A 24,957-nucleotide genomic window follows, 5' to 3' on the forward strand; every position below is an offset into this window, starting at 1 on the left:
TACAGGCAGGTACGCTGCTTAGGACTGAGTCTCCACTACAAGTCAGAACCCACAAACCCAAACTCAGACATGCCACACTTACTCTCTAACAGTAAGGTTTTCACATCACTAACAGAAGCTAAAAATGGAAGTGAAGAATCAAATTAAATGATTCATGACAGAAATTTGATATGGTCCTGCCTTTAAAAAAAATATAGTCTGAAATCTACCAAGGACCCACAGGAGAAACGCTGTCGGTCCCAAAAGGCATCCTATTCCCTTTACAGTGCACTTCTTTTGACCAGAGCCCTGGCACTATAAAGGTAGTAGGGAGCTATTTGAGATGCTGCATAGCTGTCTGAATTTTATTTCGATTTCAGAGGGCCAGCCAGAGGCTAGAGCATGATGAGGGGGAGAATTATATTATATATATTGGGTTTATGCTTCATTACATTTCATATTAGTTCTCTTGAATATTCCCACAGCTGCTGTTGCAATATTTTTTTTAAATTAAAGATTAGCATAGCAATGACTTGTTGGGTACGGACAGGCATAGACGTAGGAATCAGTTTATGAGAATTGTTATCTGATAGAACATGTTCTATCAGATCAAATGATCATTATCCTACTATAGCTTGGCAAGAGTTTGTCCAGTACTGGCATCAAAAGAGAAACAGACGAGTGTTAACATGTTTTACTCAGTTACTGTACCTTCAAGTAGATATTAATTCACTTGTTCACCTGATAAACAACTCATGAGGCACCATCACCCTCTAGTGACCATGCTGTGTAGGCTGAGATCACCCTCTAGTGACCATGCTGTGTAGGCTGAGATCACCATGCTGTGTAGGCTGAGATCTAGTGACCATGCTGCTGAGATCACCCTCTAGTGGCTGTGAGGCTGAGATCACCCTCTAGTGACCATGCTGTGTAGGCTGAGATCACCCTCTAGTGACCATGCTGTGTAGGCTGAGATCACCCTCTAGTGACCATGCTGTACAGGCTGAGATCACCCTCTAGTGACCATGCTGTGTAGGCTGAGATCACCCTCTAGTGACCATGCTGTACAGGCTGAGATCACCCTCTAGTGACCATGCTGTGTAGGCTGAGATCACCCTCTAGTGACCATGCTGTGAGTAGTGACCATGCTGAGATCACCCTCTAGTGACCATGCTAGGCTGAGATCACCCTCTAGTGACCATGCTGTAGGCTGAGATCACCCTCTAGTGACCATGCTGTACAGGCTGAGATCACCCTCTAGTGACCATGCTGTGCAGGCTGAGATCACCCTCTAGTGACCATGCTGTGTAGGCTGAGATCACCCTCTAGTGACCATGCTGTGCAGGCTGAGATCACCCTCTAGTGACCATGCTGTGCAGGCTGAGATCACCCTCTAGTGACCATGCTGTGCAGGCTGAGATCACCCTCTAGTGACCATGCTGTGCAGGCTGAGATCACCCTCTAGTGACCATGCTGTACAGGCTGAGATCACCCTCTAGTGACCATGCTGTGCAGGCTGAGATCACCCTCTAGTGACCATGCTGTTCAGGCTGAGGTTCTTCTACATTCATACAACTAAATTAACTTCAACATTCAATGTGATTCTACCTCTAATCCACTGTGAAGAATTCTCATTCAGTCAGTAAATTAACAAAGCATTTTTTTATTAACGACATGTCTGACAAATCAGGCAACGAATCAGCAAACTGATCACAATACTGTCAACATTACACAAGAGGCCATACTGTGTACAAAACACAATACTGTAGCAGTATCCTACATGTACACAAGAGGCCATACTGTGTACAAAACACAATACTGTAGCAGTCATGTACACAAGAGGCCATACTGTGTACAAAACACAATACTGTAGCAGTATCCTACATGTACACAAGAGGCCATACTGTGTACAAAACACAATTTAGCATTAATATCCTACATGTACACAAGAGGCCATACTGTGTACAAAACACAAACTGTAGCAGTAACATGTAACAAGAGCCACTGTGTACAAAACACAATACTGTAGCAGTATCCTACATGTACACAAGAGGCCATATACTGTGTATCCTACATGTACACAAGAGGCCACAATACAGCAAACACAATACTGTAGCAGTATCCTACATGTACACAAGAGGCCATACTGTGTACAAAACACAATACTGTAGCAGTATCCTACATGTACACAAGAGGCCATACTGTGTACAAAACACAATACTGTAGCAGTATCCTACATGTACACAAGAGGCCATACTGTGTACAAAACACAATACTGTAGCAGTATCCTACATGTACACAAGAGGCCATACTGTGTACACAAGAGGCCATACTGTGTACAAAACACAATACTGTAGCAGTATCCTACATGTACACAAGAGGCCATACTGTGTGTAATGTACAACTGTAGCAGTACCCTACATGTACACAAGAATACTGTACACAATACTGTAGCAGTAGGCCATACTGTGTCACTACATGTATCCATCAAGAGGCCATACTGTGTACAAAACACAATACTGTAGCAGTACAAAACACAATAAGCAGTATCCTACATGTACACAAGAGGCCATACTGTGTACAAGGCCATACTGTGTACAAAACACAATACTGTAGCAGTATCCTACATGTACACAAGAGGCCATACTGTGTACAATACTGTAGCAGTATCCTACATGTACACAAGAGCAGTATCCTACATGTACACAAGAGGCCATACTGTGTACACAACACAATACTGTAGCAGTATCCTACATGTACACAAGAGGCCATACTGTGTACACAACACAATACTGTAGCAGTATCCTACATGTACACAAGAGGCCATACTGTGTACAAAACACAATACTGTAGCAGTACCCTACATGTACACAAGAGGCCATACTGTGTACAAAACACAATACTGTAGCAGTACCCTACATGTACACAAGAGGCCATACTGTGTACAAAGTACAATATTAAACAAAATACTGTACACACAGTAGTACATACAACATCTGAGACTCCAGTTTAAGGGTCACATTTCATGACCTCTCTGAGGCAGATGGTGGCGTAGCAGGAAGAGTCCAGGTCAAAGTTCAAGGTCAAACTAGTTGCGTCTGTGTCAGGGTACTTCACCGTTGACTCCCCCTCTCCATTACCCTGCACGCTCTCCCCTCCTCTCTGCCTGTCCAGACCTCCAGGTCTAGTTGTATCTGTGTCAGGGTACTGCACCGTTGACTCCCCTCCTCTCTGTCTCTCCAGACCTCCAGGTCTAGTTGTGTCTGTGTCAGGGTACTGCACCGTTGACTCCCCTCCTCTCTGTCTCTCCAGACCTCCAGGTCTAGTTGTATCTGTGTCAGGGTACTGCACCGTTGACTCCCCTCCTCTCTGTCTCTCCAGACCTCCAGGTCTAGTTGTATCTGTGTCAGGGTACTGCACCGTTGACTCCCCTCCTCTCTGTCTCTCCCAGACCTCCAGGTCTGCACGCTCTCCCTCCTCTCTGTTCCAGACCTCCAGGTCTAGTTGTATCTGTGTCAGGGTACTGCACCGTTGACTCCCCTCCTCTCTGTCTCTCCAGACCTCCAGGTCTAGTTGTATCTGTGTCAGGGTACTGCACCGTTGACTCCCCTCCTCTCTGTCTCTCCAGACCTCCAGGTCTAGTTGTATCTGTGTCAGGGTACTGCACCGTTGACTCCCCTCCTCTCTGTCTCTCCAGACCTCCAGGTCTAGTTGTATCTGTGTCAGGGTACTGCACCGTTGACTCCCCTCCTCTCTGTCTCTCCAGACCTCCAGGTCTAGTTGTATCTGTGTCAGGGTACTGCACCGTTGACTCCCCTCCTCTCTGTCTCTCCAGACCTCCAGGTCTAGTTGTATCTGTGTCAGGGTACTGCACCGTTGACTCCCCTCCTCTCTGTCTCTCCAGACCTCCAGGTCTAGTTGTATCTGTGTCAGGGTACTGCACCGTTGACTCCCCTCCTCTCTGTCTCTCCAGACCTCCAGGTCTAGTTGTATCTGTGTCAGGGTACTGCACCGTTGACTCCCCTCCTCTCTGTCTCTCCAGACCTCCAGGTCTAGTTGTATCTGTGTCAGGGTACTGCACCGTTGCCTGTCTCTCCAGGTAGTTGTATCTGTGTCAGGGTACTGCACCGTGACTCCCCTCCCTCACTCTCCAGACCTCCAGGTCTAGTTGTATCTGTGTCAGGGTACTCACTGTTGAGGGTACTGCACCGTTGACTCCCCTCCTCTCTGGCCCTGCTCCAGCCTCCAGGTCTAGGCTATGTGGGATGGCCAGTAAGGGGCGGTAGCAGCCAGGGAGGTTCAGTTTGAGAGGAGTGACTCTGAAACGACAGCTCTGTAGTCCATCCCTCCTCCAGTCTCTCCTGGTACCAGTATCCCCTACAGGGTTCTCTGGGTACCACACTGTTGCCAAGCATGGGAAGAACCACCTGATCAGGAATGGCCACAGCAGAAGTGAACAATGGAGGTTCAATAGAATGACTCTAACGACAGCTTTGTAGTCCATTTGTGCCAGTCTCTTTACCAGTACAGGGATCTAGGTTTCACACTGTTGCCAAGCATGGGAAGAACCACCTGATGGAAGAGCACAGCAGAAGTGAACAATGAATTCAATAGAATCATAAGCCATTTGATTTGTGTAGTGTTATGTGGATGTAGGTTTCAACGGGCTCGGCAACACACTCAGACAACACACCCATGTTTGCAGAGTAGATTAATAGTTAAAATGGTACAAGGTACTGTCGAACAGGGGAGTGGACAGGTGTGTGTGTGTACATACCTGTCCTAGTGAGTAGACTTCCTCCTCCTCCTCTGCAGCAGTAACAACATGAATCTGGGGGAATAGAGAGTGCAAAGGTCCATCTCAGTACCATCTTTATGACTGGTTCAATCTCAGTGAGCGAGTATCACTGGGTGTCACACTCAAAGATAGAGCCGAGAGGCCAACTCTCTAGCACCGATTAAAAATGATTTACACAAGTGACTTTGACTGTTTATTTGACTCCGTTATTAAGTCATCCTGGAACTGAACTACCTGAGGTAAGCTGGTTTCTCCCGCCTCTATCCCCTCCTCTCTCCTCTGCTTCCAGACCAGATCTCCCTGCCTGGCCCTGTGGCCCAGCGTGGTCAGCCTGTGTGCAGCCGCCTCGTTCCAGACCCGGCTGCAAATCAAAACAATCTTTATTGATATAGTATACTTCAAACAAAGTGAGTGAAGAGGAAGAAGGAAATACAAATGAAAGTAGGAATACAAAATAGAACCATAAAGGATTCAGAATATTTAAATCAGTTAAACAGGTGATATGAATCCCAGACCTGCAGTATGCGTGGGGGTAGAAGACCCTCATCCCATGGGGTAGGCTGAGCCAGGCACGGGTGCAGCCCTCTGGGCCCGTCCCATAGCGATGTAGGGCCCTCAGCATCATCCTCTCTCTGGCCTTGGACATGGGCATCAGAGACAGGGCCTCCTTGGCATTATCTGAGGAGGTGGGGGAGGAGAGGGGGGGAGGAGAGGGGTGGAGGAGAGGGGTGGAGGAGAGGGGTGGAGGAACAGGGTCAGAATGGAGAAGAGTAGAAAATGAAAAACATAAAAAGAAAAATCCTACTGTATTATTGACTGTATGTTTGTTTATTCCTTGTGTAACTCTGTGTTGTTGTTTGTGTCACACTGCTTTGCTTTATCTTGGCCAGGTCGCAGTTGTAAATGAGAACTTGTTCTCAACTGGCCTACCTGGTTCAATAAAGGTGAACATTTTTTAATCTGAAAAAGGGGTCCATATAAACAGAGAACATGGTAAACAGGAAATGGTGACTAGTGTAAGCAGGAATTTCTCACCAGTCTGGAGGAAGTGTCTCTTGGCAACGCTCTGAGGATCATCACCCTCTTCTGGTGTGAAAAACAGACGGACAGCTGCCACCTGAGACACATGAAAGACAACCCAGTCCAACCCACACCACGAGTCAGACAGAACAAATAGAAACATTGACATCCACTGTTTTCAGTTTCTTGTAATATAAGACCACAGAAGATGTAACTGTACCATTTCCTCTTTGAGCAGGGCCAGTCCGACGCGGTCAGACTGAACACTCTGTCCAGTCCCAAACCTCTGAGGTCCATAGTAGTTCACAAACCCCTTGACCTAAAAGAATTGACATTTAATTACTTCTCACTACAGATCAGAGAACAACTCTCCTCAATTACACACAGTGCAGTGGAAATGACTATTAAAGTGCACAGAGAAATCTACATTTGTTTCCAAGTTTGGGTCTGGGGGCCAACAGGGTCTGATGTTTTTATTCAGCCAATCAAGCGCTTGGTGATTAGGTTGATTAGTTACATTGAGTGCTTCAGTGCTGGGCTGGACAAAACCCTGCATCTCTCCAGGACCAGGGTTGAATGGAGGCCACAGAATAGGAGTGTCTCACCTTTACGTTCTCCACAGCCTCCTGCAGCAGTGAGTCCAGCTCCATCAGTGTGCCATGACCCTGGTGTGGCCTCAGATCCCGTACCACCAGGTCAAAGTGGTTCCCCTGGAGTCTACCCAGATGAAGAGGCTCAGAGACGGAGCGGACGGAGGAGAGGACCACCCCCCTCTTCTCAAACTCACTGGTCTTCTCTCTCAGCCTGACAACACACAGCCCTCCCATCAGCACTAGTCTGACCGGTCAGTGGACAGTGAACTCACTGGTCTTCTCTCTCAGCCTGACAACACACAGCCCTCCCATCAGCACTAGTCTGACCGGTCAGTGGACAGTGAACTCACTGGTCTTCTCTCTCAGCCTGACAACACACAGCCCTCCCATCAGGTTCAGTAGACAGTGAACTCAAATGTTAGAAATGCATGAATGTGGTGGTGATGGATGAGTTGAGTTTGCCCCCAATAGAATGTAGCACTTTGTAAATATTCATCATCATCATCATCAAACCATAGCCAAGGATAGCCTGGTGATCCAGTCTGTTAGTGCTTTTGTCAGCTCTCTGTTTGTAGTCTAGGGGAGTTGACCACAGCACATAGGCTAAGCCAAGGACTTTGAATGGAAACAGCAACACATTCTATCTAACAACTGTACTGTATCTACCGTTGTGGTGAGATCTTCTTGACCACCATGGACTGGTAGGTGATGGCCCTCTTGTCCTTGATGCCAGCGTAGGTGAAGTCAGAGGGCAGCACCCCCAGGATAGCTGCCATGTAGCTGATAGCCTCCAGAGTCTCTAGGTTCTCCTTCCTCAGAGTAAACGCTGCAGGGGAGGGAAACCCATGCTAATAGTATCCACACTAACTTCATAGAATACATGCCCAACACATTGCTTCATTCTAAGCAGTATGCAAGTATGGCCAGGGGAATAGAGTGTTATGAGTGGGTTGAGGTTCGTCTTAGACACGGGTTTAAGGTCAGTTTTCTGGGGTCCATGTTCAGGATTTGGGAAGGATAAATCCAAGGATATGTTTTTTTTTTGTCACGTACAGTTTAAAGCAGCTATATAAATGCTTACTTGGGCTAATAACATTTTTCTTGCTGTACATACAGAATCATAAGAGAAAAACATCAAGTAGGAGAGAGAAATAGGAGAGGGAGTAAACTGAGAGAGAGAAATAGGAGAGACAGAGTAAACAGAGAAATAGGAGAGAGATATAGAAGAGAAACAGTCTGTGAGGTTCTCTATAGACCTCTCACCTCGATAGACCTCTCACCTGTATAGACCTCTTCCTCTTTACTGTCATCAGCCGTCCTCTTCCTGGGTTTCCCTTTTTCTCTCAACCGGACCGTAATGGCCGTAGTCTTCTGCTGCTGGTCACTGAAGCTCTTGGTCTCCACCAGTTTACCAAACCGTCTACTGAGGAAGTGGTGCACTGCCGTCCTGTGCTCCTTACTGTCATCACTCCTGAATGTGTACACAGAATTAGGCATCTTGGTGTCGATGAACCTGATAAAGTCTTCGGCCTCCTCATCGGAGACCAAACCTGATAGGAGCTTAAAGTCAGGGTCCTCCTTAACCCTGATCTCTGATTGGTTGGTTACTGTCAACAGGAAGGGAAAGCTGTGTCGGACAGCGCGGTGGACATTAGCTCTTTGGTGTTTGTCTGGGAATGAACCCAGGGATAACTCTTGATTGGCCATCTTCTTCTCACTGCCATTGGATGATTCTTGGTTGGCCAGCTTCTTCTCAACGCCATCATTGGGACTTGATGACATCTCTCTCAATAAAGCAGTGAACTGCTCTAGCTCTTCACAGACAGCCTGACCCAGTATTATGCTCAGGTCAAAACAGTCTTGGCTGGCGGTGGATGCGATGTTTCCATTCTGACTGGGTCCAGGTTCTGAATTCTCTTCTTTGAGGATGTGTTGATGTTTTGGGCTAATAATATTTGTCTTTCCTTCAGACTTGGCACCTGGACATGCCTCAGTAATGATGGATGATTGAGAAAAATCAGATACACTGGGTTTAGTGACCATCTGGCCATGGATGTCGATCTCTGTGACTACAAAGTCTCTGCTGAAGTTCTTGATGGTTCCATAGAACCCTTCATGTTCTGAGATGTAGCACTCAGGGACACTCGGTGCTTCCTCCGTCATAGTCATGGTAGATAGACTGTCCTGTCGCAAAGAAAGGGATCAAACCAATATTATACCCCAAGTTATGTAAAAATCAATGAATTGATCATCAGAAGCCATGTATTAAGCCATGGTCTTACCAGTTATGTGACGTGTCAGTGCTACAAATGTTTCATGTGCTAAATGAATCAATGTGACACCATAACACACTATAACATTGTAGCTAGCTAGCACTGTTCAAATACGTTACTGTTTACCAAGCTCAACCAACAGCAGAAATCGTAGTCTTTAAGCAATTTGTCATTTCACTTATATCATCTAATTATAAATTAATGCAATAATAAATGTCCTAAAACGACATATTTCTAGCAATAAATGTCTAATACACAAACACATGTGCAACTGTAGCATGAGATTGTAATTCTTCCGCATCATGTCATGTGACAAAAAGTTCTTAAAGGGAAAGTGCTCTTTTATTTATCTCAAACTCCTGTTCTGGTCTTCTGATGACTAATCACCTGTTAATAATTATATTGCACAGTATAGACTAGAGATACACCATAAGTAAATCATTAGTATGTTTTGACAAACAATTTGCATTTAAAAGGTCATTTCTGATTTGCTGAACTGTATGAACAGGCTACTATGTATCTAACTGATGCGAGTCATGGTAAAATAATGTTCTGAGATAACTGGAAAGACATTTTCATTAATTGAGATCTACATTACTACAAAGGTTTATTAGAGATTAGGCATGTAGCAGGTATGCCTTTAATTTGTATCATCTGACATCAGCTGATCTGCAGCCAGCCAACATGACTTATTCATTGTAATCTTTTATGTGCCAGGCCAAAGGTTGACCCTTACCACCGCTGCCAATGAGTGGGATTACAACGTGATGGGAAATGAAGATTTGGCCTACTATTCCCCCCTTCACTGCCAACTCTATTCAGAGAGCAATGCTTTATTCAGTAAGCTCACACCTCTCAGTGGTCACTAAGCTTGCATAGTAGTTCTGATACTGCTACTAATAATATATCAGGCAAGAAACACATTAGTGAATAGAATTTAAATATTTTAATGTATTTCATTTCCTTACACAATTTAATTCATAGAAAAAAAAACATTTGAGACATTACATAACATGATAGTTTCAAGGTACTAGGACTCCTTCAGAATGACATAATGCCATAGTAATCTAGTACAGCATGAACATGTCATAGTGGTTTGCCTTTTCATGGAATCAGTAGACAGATTCTCCATGACATTTTACCTGGGAATCACAGTCCCTTCCCTTCGTTGTGGTTCTAATAAACATCACATGCGTACACACAGTGTCACGTGGGGAAAGACCTGCAGCATTGTGGTTGAAAAGCATTGCATATTATGTGGGATTAATATCACTGATGTGAAATGCACAAACGAGCAACCCTGACAAACAGGTCTGCGTCTGAAATGGCACCTGGGTCAAAAGTAGTGCACTATATAGGGAATGGGGTGCCTATTCTGATGGGCTCTGGTCAAAAGTAGTGCACTATATAGGGAATGGGGTGCCTATTCTGATGGGCTCTGGTCAAAAGTAGTGTACGATATAAGGAATAGGGTGCCTATTCTGATGGGCTCTGGTCAAAAGTAGTGCACTATATAGGGAATAGGGTGCCTTTTCCGATGGGCTCTGGTCAAAAGTAGTGTACTATATAAGGAATGGGGTGCCTATTCTGATGGGCCCTGGTCAAAAGTAGTGCACTATATAGGGAATGGGGTGCCATTCCGGACGCACACAGGCACTCTCTCTCTCACACAGACCGACAAACAGATAACGGTTGCCATTCAACTGATTCAGAATGTGACCTCTCAGTCGCAGAACACCACACACACATACAGTACATCACAGACCTAGAAAAATACTTTCTATAAGATGTTTCATTCTTCAGTAAAAGAACATGGAAAGAGAAATCACTAACTAGATTTTGGACTGACATGTAATCATATAGTTGTTATGGACATGGTAGTGGTAGTACAAATTAGATGCATACAGTAAAATGTAGGCTTCTTAACAACATCCACAGACCCACACATGGCCTCTCTTCTCTCCCAATTCAAGATTCTACATCAGCATGGTCCTATTCATTAGGCACACCATAGCTAAACGTTTTCAAACATTTATCAACGGAAAGCGAAAACAAGCTATTCTTATTGGACAAGTCTAGGTGGTCCCTCTCTGTTTTCTCCATTTAGTGTCACATGAATAGGACCCAGTCCTCAACTCTGATCCTGAAGGGCTAGCGGTTGTGGAACAACATTCTCTATTGATTGACTTTACACAAGGCATTATACAATTGCTACAACATTGTCGGCATTGAATCAGCACTAATAACAAGGTGAAGTGTTCAGATCAGTATCACATGCTCACTAGAAAAATCACAAGGTCTTTCCTCTCACACACCTCCAGAACCTCTAGCTCTCCAGAACCTCTAGCTCTCCAGGACCTCCAGAACCTCTAGCTCTCCAGGACCTCCAGAACCTCTAGCTCTCCAGAACCTCTAGCTCTCCAGGACCTCCAGAACCTCTAGATCTCCAGGACCTCCAGAACCTCAAGCTCTCCAGGACCTCCAGAACCTCAAGCTCTCCAGGACCTCCAGAACCTCTAGCTCTCCAGGACCTCCAGCTCTCCAGGACCTCCAGAACCTCTAGCTCTCCAGGACATCCAGAACCTCTAGCTCTCCAGGACCTCCAGAACCAGGATTGGGAACCATATATCTTAAAAACACATCCAGCTCTCCAGAACCAGGATTAGGAACCATATATTTTAAAAACATTGTCAAATAATATGAGAAATAAAAAATCATTAGCTATTATAGCTCTAAAGGGAAATGTTGGCTCTCTCTCTCTCATCATCATGAAAACACAGCACCGACTGTCTGTCTAAATAACAAGCTACTAATGTAAGTAAGTTCACAGGTTTGAGTGTCATGGCTTATATTAGTGTGGTGGTCTGTGTGTGCATAGTTCATATAGTCTACAGGCTGGTTGTCTATGAGGTTAAAGGGCATTAGGAGGGATTCATGTCAATGGTCTATGTCCTACATGGAACCCTATCCCCTATATAGTGCACTCCTTTTAACCAGACCCCTATAGGCCCTAGTCAACAGTAGTGCACTATAAAGTGAATAGGGGGGCCATTTGGGAGTCAACCAGATAAAGGGTTCTTATATACTAAGTGGAATGTTCCATTGTGGACTAAAATGGAGGGGTGTTTTATTAGTCTTCTTCGCCATCCCCTGGTGGTCTAGTGATCCGGCGCCCCCCTTTCTTCCCCGCGGGGCCTTTAGGTTTGGGAAAGGCCTGCTTGTGTGCATGCTGCTTAGGGTGGACCTCTTCGTACATGAATTCTGCGGTGAGCTCATCACCGTTATCAATCTCCAGCTAGGGGAGGGAATCAGAATGCATCAGTTAGTAGGGATACTCCTACTAATAGGAATACAATAAATCACATCACGGAGGGGCAAACTAGACTTACTCTATAAAAAATACATTGCAGCAAAAATCCAGTCTACACTGGCATAATGTTACAGTATTTTCACAGGGGTGTTTTAAACTGTTGAAAGTCACTCATGTGACTCACTGCAGTGAACCTGAGTTGTATTAATGAGGTACCAAATAATATGGGTTAAAGCAGAACTAAAACCCCACGTATTTTTGGTCAGATCCTTATGTTTACGCAGTCTGTCCACGAGAGATCAGGTTCCAAATGAAAGAAATTAAATGGTTGGACTATCTGACTTAATATAATGTGAAGTGCATGTTTAAATGTTCTGTTGCAAAACATTTAGCTACAGTGTGATATAATGAACATGACCCAGCTCTTACCTTTTTGGCTATCTGGATGTGCTGGTTATATAATGAACATGACCCCTCTTACCTTTTTGCTATCTGGATGTGCCATGACCCAGCTCTTACCTTTTTGGCTATCTGGATGTGCAGGTTATATAATGAACATGACCCAGCTCTTACCTTTTTGGCTATCTGGATGTGCAGGTTATATAATGAACAAGACCCAGCTCTTACCTTTTTGGCTATCTGGATGTGCAGGTTATATAATGAACAAGACCCAGCTCTTACCTTTTTGGCTATCTGGATGTGCAGGTTATATAATGAACAAGACCCAGCTCTTACCTTTTTGGCTATCTGGATGTGCAGGTTATATAATGAACAAGACCCAGCTCTTACCTTTTTGACTATCTTTTTGGCTATCTGGTGAAGGTTATATAATGAACAAGACCCAGCTCTTACCTTTTTGGCTATCTGGATGTGCAGGTTATATAATGAACAACACCCAGCTCTTACCTTTTTGGCTATCTGGATGTGCAGGTTATATAATGAACAAGACCCAGCTCTTACCTTTTTGACTATCTGGATGTGCAGGTTATATAATGAACATGACCCAGCTCTTACCTTTTTGGCTATCTGGATGTGCAGGTTGCTCTCCACAGTATCGATGAGAGGGTTCTTACAGCTGGAGTAGAGCATCCTCTCTCTGATGCTACATTTATACCCCGGCATGGAGTAGATGAACACTGCAACACACACAGGAAACCACTTTAAAATACCACCTTAACACATTGTTATTATATTTAATTAACATAATACAATTATGAATAAGAGTAGATCAAGCTAAAAAATGACTGTGTGGTATAATATCAACGTATAAAAAAAACCATGGCGTAATATCTTCTCATAATGTTTTAATGTGTTGTCTTTACCTGTAGACTCGAGGTAGTCTCCCTCGTGGGAATGCTTGTACAGGAAGAAGTGGTATCGGGCTGCATCCTTGGGGATCCTCTTGGGCAGATCCTTCAGTTCTGTAGGAGTGGTGCTGGACAGCTTGATACACTCATTCCTAAAATCTATCTCCTGTTGATACAGATGATGATGCATTTTTTCAAAAAACAATCCTCAATAAGCTTTGTAATGTGAACCATCCAATATAATAAGGCTTTGAGTATCATGTTTCATGTAACATGGTGCCAGTTAGTTAGTTTGTGTTACAGCCATCACATTGTAGTCTTCTATGGTAATTATATGGCATTGTTGAATCCAGAAACATGCTAGTCAGAGACACCTACTGCTAATGAAACAACACAGTGATTGTCTGTCTCTGTGCTCTAATAAAAGGAGGTGAGACTCCAGACAGTACTGACACTAACCAGCTGTACTTGTTGGTTCTATTCTCTCTTAATTGTTCCAGATACGGGATGGCGTCTCTCTACGATACTATACTTTCCTATATTATTATATACTATGATGTACTAAACTATATTATTCTATACTAGTATATAGTATTCTCTACTATAATATTCTCTAATCTATTGTTCTATAATGATGTACTATACTACATTATATCCTATATTATTCTATACTACTCTATGATATACTATACTTTGATGCATTATACTATATTATTATACACTGTGATGTACTATAATATATTATTCTATACTATGATGTACTATATTAGTATATACTATATTATGATGTACTATACTATATTATTTTGTACATTCTATGATGTACTGTAATATATTATTCTATACTATGATATACTATCTAGACTATACTATATGATGTACTATACTATATTATTTTAGATTATGATGTACTATATACTATATTAATATATACTATGATGTACTGTAATATGTTAATCTGTACTAACTATATTATGTACTACTAAATTATTATAGATATATTACACTATGATGTACTATACTATACACTATGATGTACTGTAATATGTTAATCTGTACTTTATGCATTCTATACCATACACTATGATGTACTATACTATACACTATGATGTACTGTAATATATTAATCTGTACTTGATGTACTATACTATACACTATATCATTCTATACTATACACTATGATGTACTATACTCACCAGCTATACTATATGATTATTTTCTATCTGAACTGTTCCAGAGCCTATGATGTAGTATACCTGCATAGGGAAGGCTATGATGTACTAAACTATATTAGTCTATACTGTATTAGTGTCCACATAATGTCTGTCTGTTCTACCTGGTGGACGGACTACATTATATCCTATATTATTTTAACTAAATCACCAGGCTTTCTTTTGATGCATTATACTAGATTATTATGGTCTGGAACTAAAATATTACTATACTAAAAACAGTCATTATGGTGTCACTATACTAAGACAATGATGTACAACATTGGTCACCAGGCTGTGGTTTGAGAATACCAGACTAATGGTCTGGAACTAAAATAACAACAAAAACAGTCATTAGGTGTACATTGTACATTATGACAACTGTAATATATTATTCCATACTATGATATACTGACACTATGATGTACTATACTATATAATGGTCTGGAACTAAAATAACTGTAATATAAAACAGTCATTAGGTGTCACACACACTATGAGACAACTAACATTGGTCACCAGGTAATATGTTAAAGGGCCCGGGTCTAGACTCACTACTATAACATGAAGTCTATACTATACACAATGTTGTGTTTGTGTCTTTATGCACAATCATTTGCTAAAAGATAAACAGAAAGATACATTTTTAAAAAGGCACAAAAAACACTATTTAACTTGGGGGAAAAAGGAATTGATAAAGCTTGTGGTAACATTTAAAGTCTTACATGGAACAAAACAATCTCCATGTGATATGAGATAAATCAAATAAATATGTCTGTCTGTACCTGGACGGACGGACACACTGTTGTTTTTAACTAAATCACCAATAATAATAATAATGAATGTTTTAATAAATATATCTTTCTAAGATAATGGTCTGGAACTAAAATAACAACAAAAACAGTCATAACACAATAAGACAATAATAACATTGAATACCATCATGAAATGATAATTTTACAACAAAAACAGTCATTACATGTCACAACACTAAGAAACCCCAACATTGGTCAATGGTTTGAATACCATCAATGGTCTGGAACTAAAATAACAACAAAAACAGTCATTAGGTGTCACACACTAAGACAACCCCACATTGGTCACCAGGCCGTTGTTAGTACAGCCCTCATAACTCACTACTATAACAGGAAGTCTATCCTTGACACAATGTTGTGTTTGTGTCACCAATCATTTGCAAAAGATAAACAGAAAGATACATTTTTAAAAAGGCACAAAAACACATTTAACTTGGGGGAATGAGATTACCACTGATAAAGTCATGTGGTTATTTAAAGTCTTACATGGAACAAAACAATGACATGCCATGTTGATATGAGATAAATAAACTGTTCTGAATAGATTACCACTGACCTGTCATGTAATATAGTAACAGCCCTCATAACATTCACATCCTGACATGCCATGTTCGGCTTGACTAAATGAGATTAGGTCCACTGACCTGTCATGTGTTAGTACAGCCCTCATAACATTCACACTCCTGACATGCCATGTTCGGCTTGACTGAATGAGATTACCACTGACCTGTCATGTGTTAGTACAGCCCTCATAACATTCACACTCCTGACATGCCATGTTCGGCTTGACTGAATGAGATTACCACTGACCTGTCATGTGTTAGTACAGCCCTCATAACATTCACACTCCTGACATGCCATGTTCGGCTTGACTGAATGAGATTACCACTGACCTGTCATGTGTTAGTACAGCCCTCATAACATTCACACTCCTGACATGCCATGTTCGGCTTGACTGAATGAGATTACCACTGACCTGTCATGTGTTAGTACAGCCCTCATAACATTCACACTCCTGACATGCCATGTTCGGCTTGACTGAATGAGATTACCACTGACCTGTCATGTGTTAGTACAGCCCTCATAACATTCACACTCCTGACATGCCATGTTCGGCTTGACTGAATGAGATTACCACTGACCTGTCATGTGTTAGTACAGCCCTCATAACATTCACACTCCTGACATGCCATGTTCGGCTTGACTGAATGAGATTACCACTGACCTGTCATGTGTTAGTACAGCCCTCATAACATTCACACTCCTGACATGCCATGTTCGGCTTGACTGAAGATTACCACTGACCTGTCATGTGTTAGTACAGCCCTCATAACATTCACACTCCTGACATGCCATGTTCGGCTTGACTGAATGAGATTACCACTGACCTGTCATGTGTTAGTACAGCCCTCATAACATTCACACTCCTGACATGCCATGTTCGGCTTGACTGAATGAGATTACCACTGACCTGTCATGTGTTAGTACAGCCCTCATAACATTCACACTCCTGACATGCCATGTTCGGCTTGACTGAATGAGATTACCACTGACCTGTCATGTGTTAGTACAGCCCTCATAACATTCACACTCCTGACATGCCATGTTCGGCTTGACTGAATGAGATTACCACTGACCTGTCATGTGTTAGTACAGCCCTCGTAACATTCACACTCCTGACATGCCATGTTCGGCTTGACTGAATGAGATTACCACTGACCTGTCATGTGTTAGTACAGCCCTCATAACATTCACACTCCTGACATGCCATGTTCGGCTTGACTGAATGAGATTACCACTGACCTGTCATGTGTTAGTACAGCCCTCATAACATTCACACTCCTGACATGCCATGTTCGGCTTGACTGAATGAGATTACCACTGACCTGTCATGTGTTAGTACAGCCCTCATAACATTCACACTCCTGACATGCCATGTTCGGCTTGACTGAATGAGATTACCACTGACCTGTCATGTGTTAGTACAGCCCTCATAACATTCACACTCCTGACATGCCATGTTCGGCTTGACTGAATGAGATTACCACTGACCTGTCATGTGTTAGTACAGCCCTCATAACATTCACACTCCTGACATGCCATGTTCGGCTTGACTGAATGAGATTACCACTGACCTGTCATGTGTTAGTACAGCCCTCATAACATTCACACTCCTGACATGCCATGTTCGGCTTGACTGAATGAGATTACCACTGACCTGTTCATCTCTTGTACCTAAAGGATTGGGCTGCTGTTTTTTCATCTACTTATTACAAGGAACGGGTCTCTCAGCAAATGAATAATACATATCTGAAAGCCTCTTTACTCGCATGTAGATTAGTGGATAATCATCTTGCCCACACAGCCACACAGCTGGTGATTGGGAAGGGGATGTCAATATAAACCTTCCCAGTTGGTTGAGGCTACTGTATTTGTGAGGGTGGCTCTATGAAATAGGCCTATAGGGCAGAAGAAGAATGACCCTGTCCTTTTATGGAGTCATGAGGGTGTATACACATCAAGCAGTATAGTCCACAGATACCCTGGATTCCACGTTGTTACGTGACAGCCTTGTTCTGAAATTGATTAAAGCCTTTTCTGTCTTCTCATCAATGTACTATACACACACAATACCCCATAATGACAAAGCAAAAATGTGTTAGTACTTTGTTGAAGCACCTTTGTCAGCGTTTACAGCAGAGTCTTCTTGGGTATGATGCTACAAGCTTGGCACACACGTTTCTGCACAGCTATTTTCAGGTTTCTCCAGAGATGTTCAATCGGGTTCAAGTCCGGGCTCTGGCTTGGCCACTCAAGGACATTCAGATACTTTTCCCTGCCACTCCTGCATCGTCTTGGCTGTGTGCTTATGGTTGTTGTGCTGTTGGATGGTAAAACCTTCACCCCAGTCTGAGGTCCTGAGCACTTTGGAGCAGATTTATCAAGGATCTCTCTATGCTTTGCTCCGTTCATCTTTGCCTCGATCCTGACTAATCTCCCAGTCCCTGCCACTGAAAAACATCCCCACAGGATGATGCTGCCACAACCATGCTTCACCGTAGGGATGGTGCCAGGTTTCCTACAGACACAATCCTGTCTCTGAGCTCTACGGACAATTCCTTCGACTTCATGGCTTGGTCTTTGCTCTGACATGTACTGTCAACTGTGGGACCTTATATAGACAGGTGTGTGGCTTTTCAAATCATGTCCAATCAATTGAATTTACCACAAGGTGGACTCCAATCAAGTTGTAGAAACTTCTCAAGGATGATGAATGGAAACAGGATGAGCTCAATTTGAAGTCTCATAGCATAGGGTCTGAATACTTATGTAAATAAGGTATTTCTGTACTTATTTTTAATACATCTGATAATAAAAAATAATTTTTAAAAAACTTTTCAATTTGTCATTATGGACTATTGTGTGTAGATTGCAGAGTTTAATTTTTTTTTTTTTATACATTTTTGAATAAGGCTGTAATGTAACAAAATGTGGAAAAAGTCACAGGGTGTGAACACTTTCCGAAGGCACTGTAGGTATATTGGCAGAGGTAGCTCCACTCCACCGACACAGGTAGCTCCACTCCACCGATACAGGTAGCTCCACTCCACTCCACCGCTCCACTCCACTGAGACAGGTAGCTCCACTCCACTGAGACAGGTAGCTCCACTCCACTCCACCGATACAGGTAGCTCCACTCCACTCCACCGAGACAGGTAGCTCCACTCCACCGAGACAGGTAGCTCCACCCCACTGACACAGGAAGCTACACTCCAGGTAGCTCCACGGTATAGGAAGCTACACTCCACCGGTATAGGAAGAGGAAGCTACACTCCACAGGCTACACTCCACCGGTATAGAAGCTACACTCCACCGGTATAGGAAGCTACACTCCACCGGTTATAGGAAGCTACACTCCACCGGTATAGGAAGCTACACTCCACCGGTATAGGAAGCTCCACTCCACCCACCGGTATAGGAAGCTCCACACTCCACCGGTATAGGAGGTTATAAGCTACACTCCACCGGTATAGGAAGCTACACTCCACGGTATAGGAAGCTACACTCCACCGGTATAGGAAGCTACACTCCACCGGTATAGGGTAGGAAGCTCCACCACTCCACTCCACCGGTATAGGAAGCTACACTCCACCGGTATAGGAAGCTACACTCCACCGGTATAGGAAGCTACACTCCACCGGTATAGGAAGCTACACTCCACCGGTATAGGAAGCTACACTCCACCGATACAGGAAGGTACACTCCACCGGTATCGGAAGCTACACTCCACAGGTTATAGGAAGCTACACTCCACCGGTATAGGAAGCTACACTCCACCGGTATAGGGCTACACTCCACCGGTATAGGAAGCTACACTCCACCGGTATAGGAAGCTACACTCCACCGGTATCGGAAGCTACACTCCACCGGTATAGGAAGCTACACTCCACCGGTATAGGAAGCTACACTCCACCGGTATAGGAAGCTACACTCCACAGGTTATAGGAAGCTACACTCCACCGGTATAGGAAGCTACACTCCACCGGTTATAGGAAGCTACACTCCACCGGTATAGGAAGCTACACTCCACCGGTATAGGAAGCTACACTCCACCGGTATAGGAAGCTACACTCCACCGGTATAGGAAGCTACACTCCACCGGTATAGGAAGCTACACTCCACCGGTATAGGAAGCTACACTCCACCGGTATAGGAAGCTACACTCCACCGGTATAGGAAGCTACACTCCACCGGTATAGGAAGCTACACTCCACCGGTTATAGGAAGCTACACTCCACCGGTATAGGAAGCTACACTCCACCGGTATAGGAAGCTACATTCTTAGAAAAAAAGGGTTCCAAAACGGTTCTTCGGCTGTCCCCACAAGATAACCTTTTTTGGTTCCAGGCAGAACCCTATGTGAAAAGGGTTTTACATAGAACCCCAAAGAGTTCTACCTGGAACCAAAAGGGTTCTATCTGGAATTAAAAAGGTTTCTTCAAAGAGTTGTCATATTTAATACAATTATAATTTTTTTTTTAATAATATTGGGACAGCAGAAGAACCCTTTTAGGTTCCAGATACACTCAGAAAAAAAGGTGCTATGTGTTTTTGGTGAAGTAAATTCACATGCTATTTTTACTATGCTTTACAGTGTGAATGTATAGTTGGGAACGATAAACCTTTTAGTATGAAGTCTGATGGGTATACAGAGATTAATAAATAAAGCAAATGGACTGGCAGAGAGGAGTTATCTGGTCTAGTCTCCTCCAGCCTACAGGGACAACCCATATCAACCTGCTGAGACTGTTTGTTTCATGGAGTGTGTGTGTGTGGGGGGGGAAATTGGTTATTCTATTCTTGTGGAGACCGAAAATCCCCAAAATACCCCACAAGGATAGTAGAACAAGGAAAATTCTCCCTCGTCGGGACATTTCCCACATCCCCATGAGGACAAAGGCTATTTTAACCCTAGGGGTTAGGTTTAGGGTTGCAATTAGGGTTAGTTTTAAGAGGTTGGTGGTTAGATTTAGGAGCTAGGTTCAGGGTTACGGTTCAGGTTAGGGAAAATAGGATTTTGAATTGTTGGCAGAAGATCAAAACGCGTGTGTGTGTGACATCATCACTCCGATATAAATAGAAAAATGCCTCATAGTATTATTATGAATGCATGCAGCCAGGGGAATCTGGGGCAGAAGTTGGGCTGTTTAGTCCAGTGTGTAAACATCTTTCCACGTCATTGATCTGTTATTGATTGCCTGCTGTGAATTGCTCAATTCGGCTGTCCTCATAGGAGAACCCTTTTTGGTTCCAGATAGAACCCTTTTTGGTTTCATGAAGAACCCTCTTTCAAAAGGGCTCTACAAGGAATCTAAAAGGGTTCTACTTGGAACCAAAAAGGGTTCTTCAAAGTGTTCTCCTATGGGGACAGCCGAAGAACCCTTTTAGGTTCTAGATAGCACCTTTTTTCCTAAGAGTGTATGTACATCTGCGTGTGTGTGTGTCTCTCTACCTCACTCAGTTTGATCTGCCTCAGCTCCTCCTCAGCAGCAGTCAGTGGTTGTGGAGCAGCCTGTGCTATCAGGTACTTCCTGTACCCACTCAGCGACACATCATCCTGGGGAGAGAGAGGACCGTGAGAGAGGTGGACTGGAGCTCAGGGTTCGCATTTAGAGTAGCAGTGCTTATATAGGATCCTCTCTTCACTCCCTCCCCAGCCTCCCCCCAATGCTGCAAAGAGTGAAGTGAATTTATTAAATCACTTCCTTGTTGTTAAATGACCCCACAGCTCTCCAAGGCATACATAATATTAATAATTAAAAGAAAGTCCACAAATAGCATTTTCTCAAAAAGCTATCTACTTTATTTTTTGTGTGGTGTTTAATTATTTAAATGGGTTCCTTTTTCTTGTCCTTAAAGGATTCTATTTTGTTTTGCGTTGGATAATTTGTCATGAGGGAATGAGGGACAGCATAAACATGTCATGATGTCACCTAGCGACAAATGGCGCAACCAACAGCGACTTTCCTTGAAACATTATTGCCAAACTTGCAAGCCCACTTAGGCCAATAAGCCAGAAAATAATGAGGAGTTTCTTCAGATTCGTCAACATACCTCCACTGTGCCAAATATTTCATCTTTAATGTGTCCACCCCCAAACTCCTTCTTCAGTGTAGCTCTTGTAGCAGCATATAACATCTTCTGTCTAACCTATAGAAGTGGGAGGAATTCATGTTTTTAGTACTGCACTAACGGCTACATATGACTGTAGGTTGCAATCTAAACAAGAACACAATGCTATTTCATACAGACATCTCAGAAACATCGACCATTTCATTGAGGTTTGGGATGGAAGCCAGGTTCATGCTTCCTGCTAGCTAACATTAGAATTACAAATATGCTAGTTTAGCACAACAATAAGCTAGCCTTTTTGTTCAACAGTCTCTTCAAACTGTTGGCATTAGCTAAGCATAAATAAACACTTTTTTCAAATGGGGGGCAGCTTTTGACATACTTATATGAACCATAAGAGGATTTTCCTTCATCTAAAAACCTGTTTAAAGTCAACAGTTCTCTCACCCAGTGGTAAGGGTTCCTCCTCTATAGTTAGCCAACCACAGACCAGATGTGTGTTTGAAAGCAGCACTGTGTGTGGCCTGTTACATTCTCCCTGTTGTGCTTTACCTGTAGTGAGGACTAGACTGTGGGTTTATAGTTCTCTAAATAGAGTCTTATTGTAGACAGTATTCTGGCTTATTAGACTATGGAATAAACAGAGAGAATTTTAAATGCCCTAACGGACACCATGACAGTTGTGTTAAGAAGGTGAAACAGTAGTTTAAGTGAAGTAAAAACTGTCATGTCTATGGCATTCCAGAGGTAGTCTTGACTAACAACAAAAAAGAAGAGAATTTGCTCGCAACCAATATATTGATGAATGAACAAAGTCAGAAAGAAACAGATAAACATATCAACATACAGGTGAGCGGTCAGGTGACCAGGCCAGGAAGATCCACTCATATCCCTGGTTGTTAGTAGAGTCCAGCCTGTACAGGAGATAGGAGGGCATGTCCTCCTGTAGGAGAGGCAGCACATAGGCATCATACTCCTGGTCCCACTTCTTAGACGCATGCTTGGTGCCTCCCAGCACCAGAGTCTCTGGAATAACAACAAGGAGGGACATGGTGGATTTATTACACTGATATACAATATGTAACTATGGGAACAGGTACATATCAACATACATCAAATCTGGTCTGTCTTTTCAGGTAAGATCTACAGTATCTGAGATTGCAGTAAAGGCAACCAACCAACAGATATCTTACAAATGACATGAAGTGTAATAACTAATTCAGTACAATACAATAAAGCACACTGCAATACAGTACAAGACAGTGCAATACAATTCAGTACAATACAATCTACGTTTCAGATCACAGTATGTCTTCAACATCACAGTAAATATAACCAGTTGTAACCAATCAACAAACTACTGAACTTATCTTTTTACCCATTGATCATGTTGCATACAGCGATGGGTAGGACTCATCTCTGATCAATAGGTGTGATTGAGTTGATCAGCTGTAGGCAGGCTACATACTCACCCATCTCAATGACGACCTTCAGCAGGCGATAGGCTCCGTTCCTCGCCTTAGCAAAGATGTCTTTCACTTCCTCCGCAGCTGTGAAGTCAAAGCAAGCAGTCACCTTTTTATACACACACATTGGCTCAAGAGAGACGTCGGCTATTCATACAACAGGGACATTCAGGGAACACAAGCATGGGGGATAGCCTATTACCTAACAGTCAAGTGTAGAATATACTGGTCAAATGAAATATGGATTGGTGTGTTTATCAAAAAATTGTTTCAAGAAAATATTAGTACAGGCAGCTGATCTATCTTGGGTCATTGACTATAGTATAGAGACAGAGAATGAACGTCAAGTATTCAAGACGCATAAGAGCAGAAAACAAAAACAGCAATGACTTCAATGTACCGTAATTGTATAACACGTTGTCGTGCCATGATAAATAAAGATAGCTCTGATAGCCTACTGGCCAAAATAGGTGACCCACATTTTACTAGACAGTCAGTTGTTACATAAAAACCGACACAGTTGCATCAAACGTTATCTCATCCCCAAAACAAACAAACATCAAAAGGGCAACAGTCATCTTGGCCATAAATGTCACCCAGATTAACTTTAGGCATTTGATGAATGGGCGGCTTGTTCCCTTGTAAAAGACCTTTGAAACACGCGTTAGACCAGAGCCTGCTGCAGCAGCACGGGGCTTGAGGACAAACTGCTAGTGTTTATGCGGCGTAACAATCTCAGTTGAATCGCAGCAGCACGACCATATTAGTACAACGCATCGCTGAATACACTTGTCATAGATTCTTCTCATTCGCCCAGTGCACCGTGAAGCCCGAAGCAACTTCCACAGACCAGAAAGCACTGCTTATTCTCGCTGATGATGCAGAACGACACACATACAACATTATTTTTCCCTATGACTTTAATATTTTTTAAATCAAATCTGTCATGGACGACGATTGCATCGTCTATTCCGTTGTGGTTTCAACAGCTGGAGACAATAAGCAAAAATGTGCGTATTTACCTTGTATGCCCGTTTGATGGGACATTATGTCTGTCTGCTTTGCTTTGGGTCGCCCGGGCCGGTAGATGACTGAAGGGAAAGAACAAGGAAGAAGAAACCGAACTACAGTAACTCGACCTGCCTCGAGCTGTGATGTCATCACGCAGCATCAACTGTATCATGTGACGATGGAGCAGTAACGCGCACGTAGTTGATACGTTCCAATGTTGAATACTACTACTATATTATCATTATTATTATTATTACTAGGTCTCTCTATGATACAGTTTTTTTCAATCATTCGTTTTTTGTTATGATGAGGAGGAGAATGTGTACAATTGAACTGATTGTTACACTTTCACAGAGCACCAAACACACCAAGACAGTTGTGAAGAGAGCACAACAAAGCCTATTCCCCCTCAGGAAACTAAAAAGATGTGGCCTCAGATCCTCAAAAGGTTCTACAGTTGCAACATCGAGAGCATCTGGTTGCATCACTGCCTGGTACGGCAACTGCTCAGCCTACAACTGCAAGGCACTACAGAGGGTAG

At 43.0% G+C, this 24,957-nt stretch overlaps 2 protein-coding genes and 1 long non-coding RNA gene across 3 annotated transcripts; all 3 read right to left on the bottom strand.

The window, feature by feature from the left end:
* Positions 1–2,671: 2,671 nt before the first annotated feature.
* On the bottom strand, positions 2,672–8,969 carry LOC118377178 (pseudouridylate synthase PUS7L-like). Its single transcript, XM_052505199.1, is given in 13 exon segments — positions 2,672–3,362; positions 3,472–4,066; positions 4,172–4,324; positions 4,326–4,406; positions 4,757–4,810; positions 5,012–5,138; positions 5,293–5,455; positions 5,813–5,894; positions 6,018–6,116; positions 6,403–6,601; positions 7,057–7,216; positions 7,671–8,574; positions 8,673–8,969. Coding segments are annotated over 12 exon segments (2,976 nt in total). The 5' UTR covers positions 8,560–8,574; positions 8,673–8,969; the 3' UTR covers positions 2,672–2,988.
* A 621-nt stretch (positions 8,970–9,590) lies between these two features.
* LOC127921629 (twinfilin-1-like) lies at positions 9,591–24,592 on the bottom strand. Its single transcript, XM_052505200.1, has 9 exons — positions 24,428–24,592; positions 23,412–23,489; positions 22,787–22,965; positions 21,922–22,017; positions 21,305–21,424; positions 13,296–13,446; positions 12,988–13,109; positions 11,247–11,958; positions 9,591–11,151 (listed from the first exon to the last, which is right to left on the bottom strand). Exons 1-8 carry the CDS (start codon positions 24,564–24,566, stop codon positions 11,794–11,796), a joined length of 1,050 nt encoding a protein of 349 aa, XP_052361160.1. The 5' UTR covers positions 24,567–24,592; the 3' UTR covers positions 9,591–11,151; positions 11,247–11,793.
* Positions 15,953–17,515, bottom strand: LOC127921628 (uncharacterized). Its single transcript, XR_008109156.1, has 3 exons — positions 17,027–17,515; positions 16,612–16,943; positions 15,953–16,531 (listed from the first exon to the last, which is right to left on the bottom strand). It is a non-coding gene; the product is annotated as an uncharacterized LOC127921628 (long non-coding RNA).
* Positions 24,593–24,957: the final 365 nt, after the last annotated feature.

The sequence above is a fragment of the Oncorhynchus keta genome, unplaced genomic scaffold, assembly GCF_023373465.1.
Source record: "Oncorhynchus keta strain PuntledgeMale-10-30-2019 unplaced genomic scaffold, Oket_V2 Un_contig_22837_pilon_pilon, whole genome shotgun sequence".
Lineage (NCBI taxonomy): Eukaryota > Metazoa > Chordata > Actinopteri > Salmoniformes > Salmonidae > Oncorhynchus > Oncorhynchus keta.

What these genes read in the sequence shown, in the direction of transcription:
- LOC127921629 (XM_052505200.1), bottom strand. Translation starts at nt 24,566, where the DNA reads ATGACATCACAGCTCGAGGCAGGTCGAGTTACTGTAGTTCGGTTTCTT. An exon ending in GTGAGGTAGAGAGACACACA is followed by an intron (nt 13,447 to 21,304) that starts CACACGCAGATG and finishes CTGTATCAACAG; the next exon opens with GAGATAGATTTTAGGAATGA. An exon ending in ACATCCAGATAGCCAAAAAG is followed by an intron (nt 11,959 to 12,987) that starts GTAAGAGCTGGG and finishes TCCCTCCCCTAG; the next exon opens with CTGGAGATTGATAACGGTGA.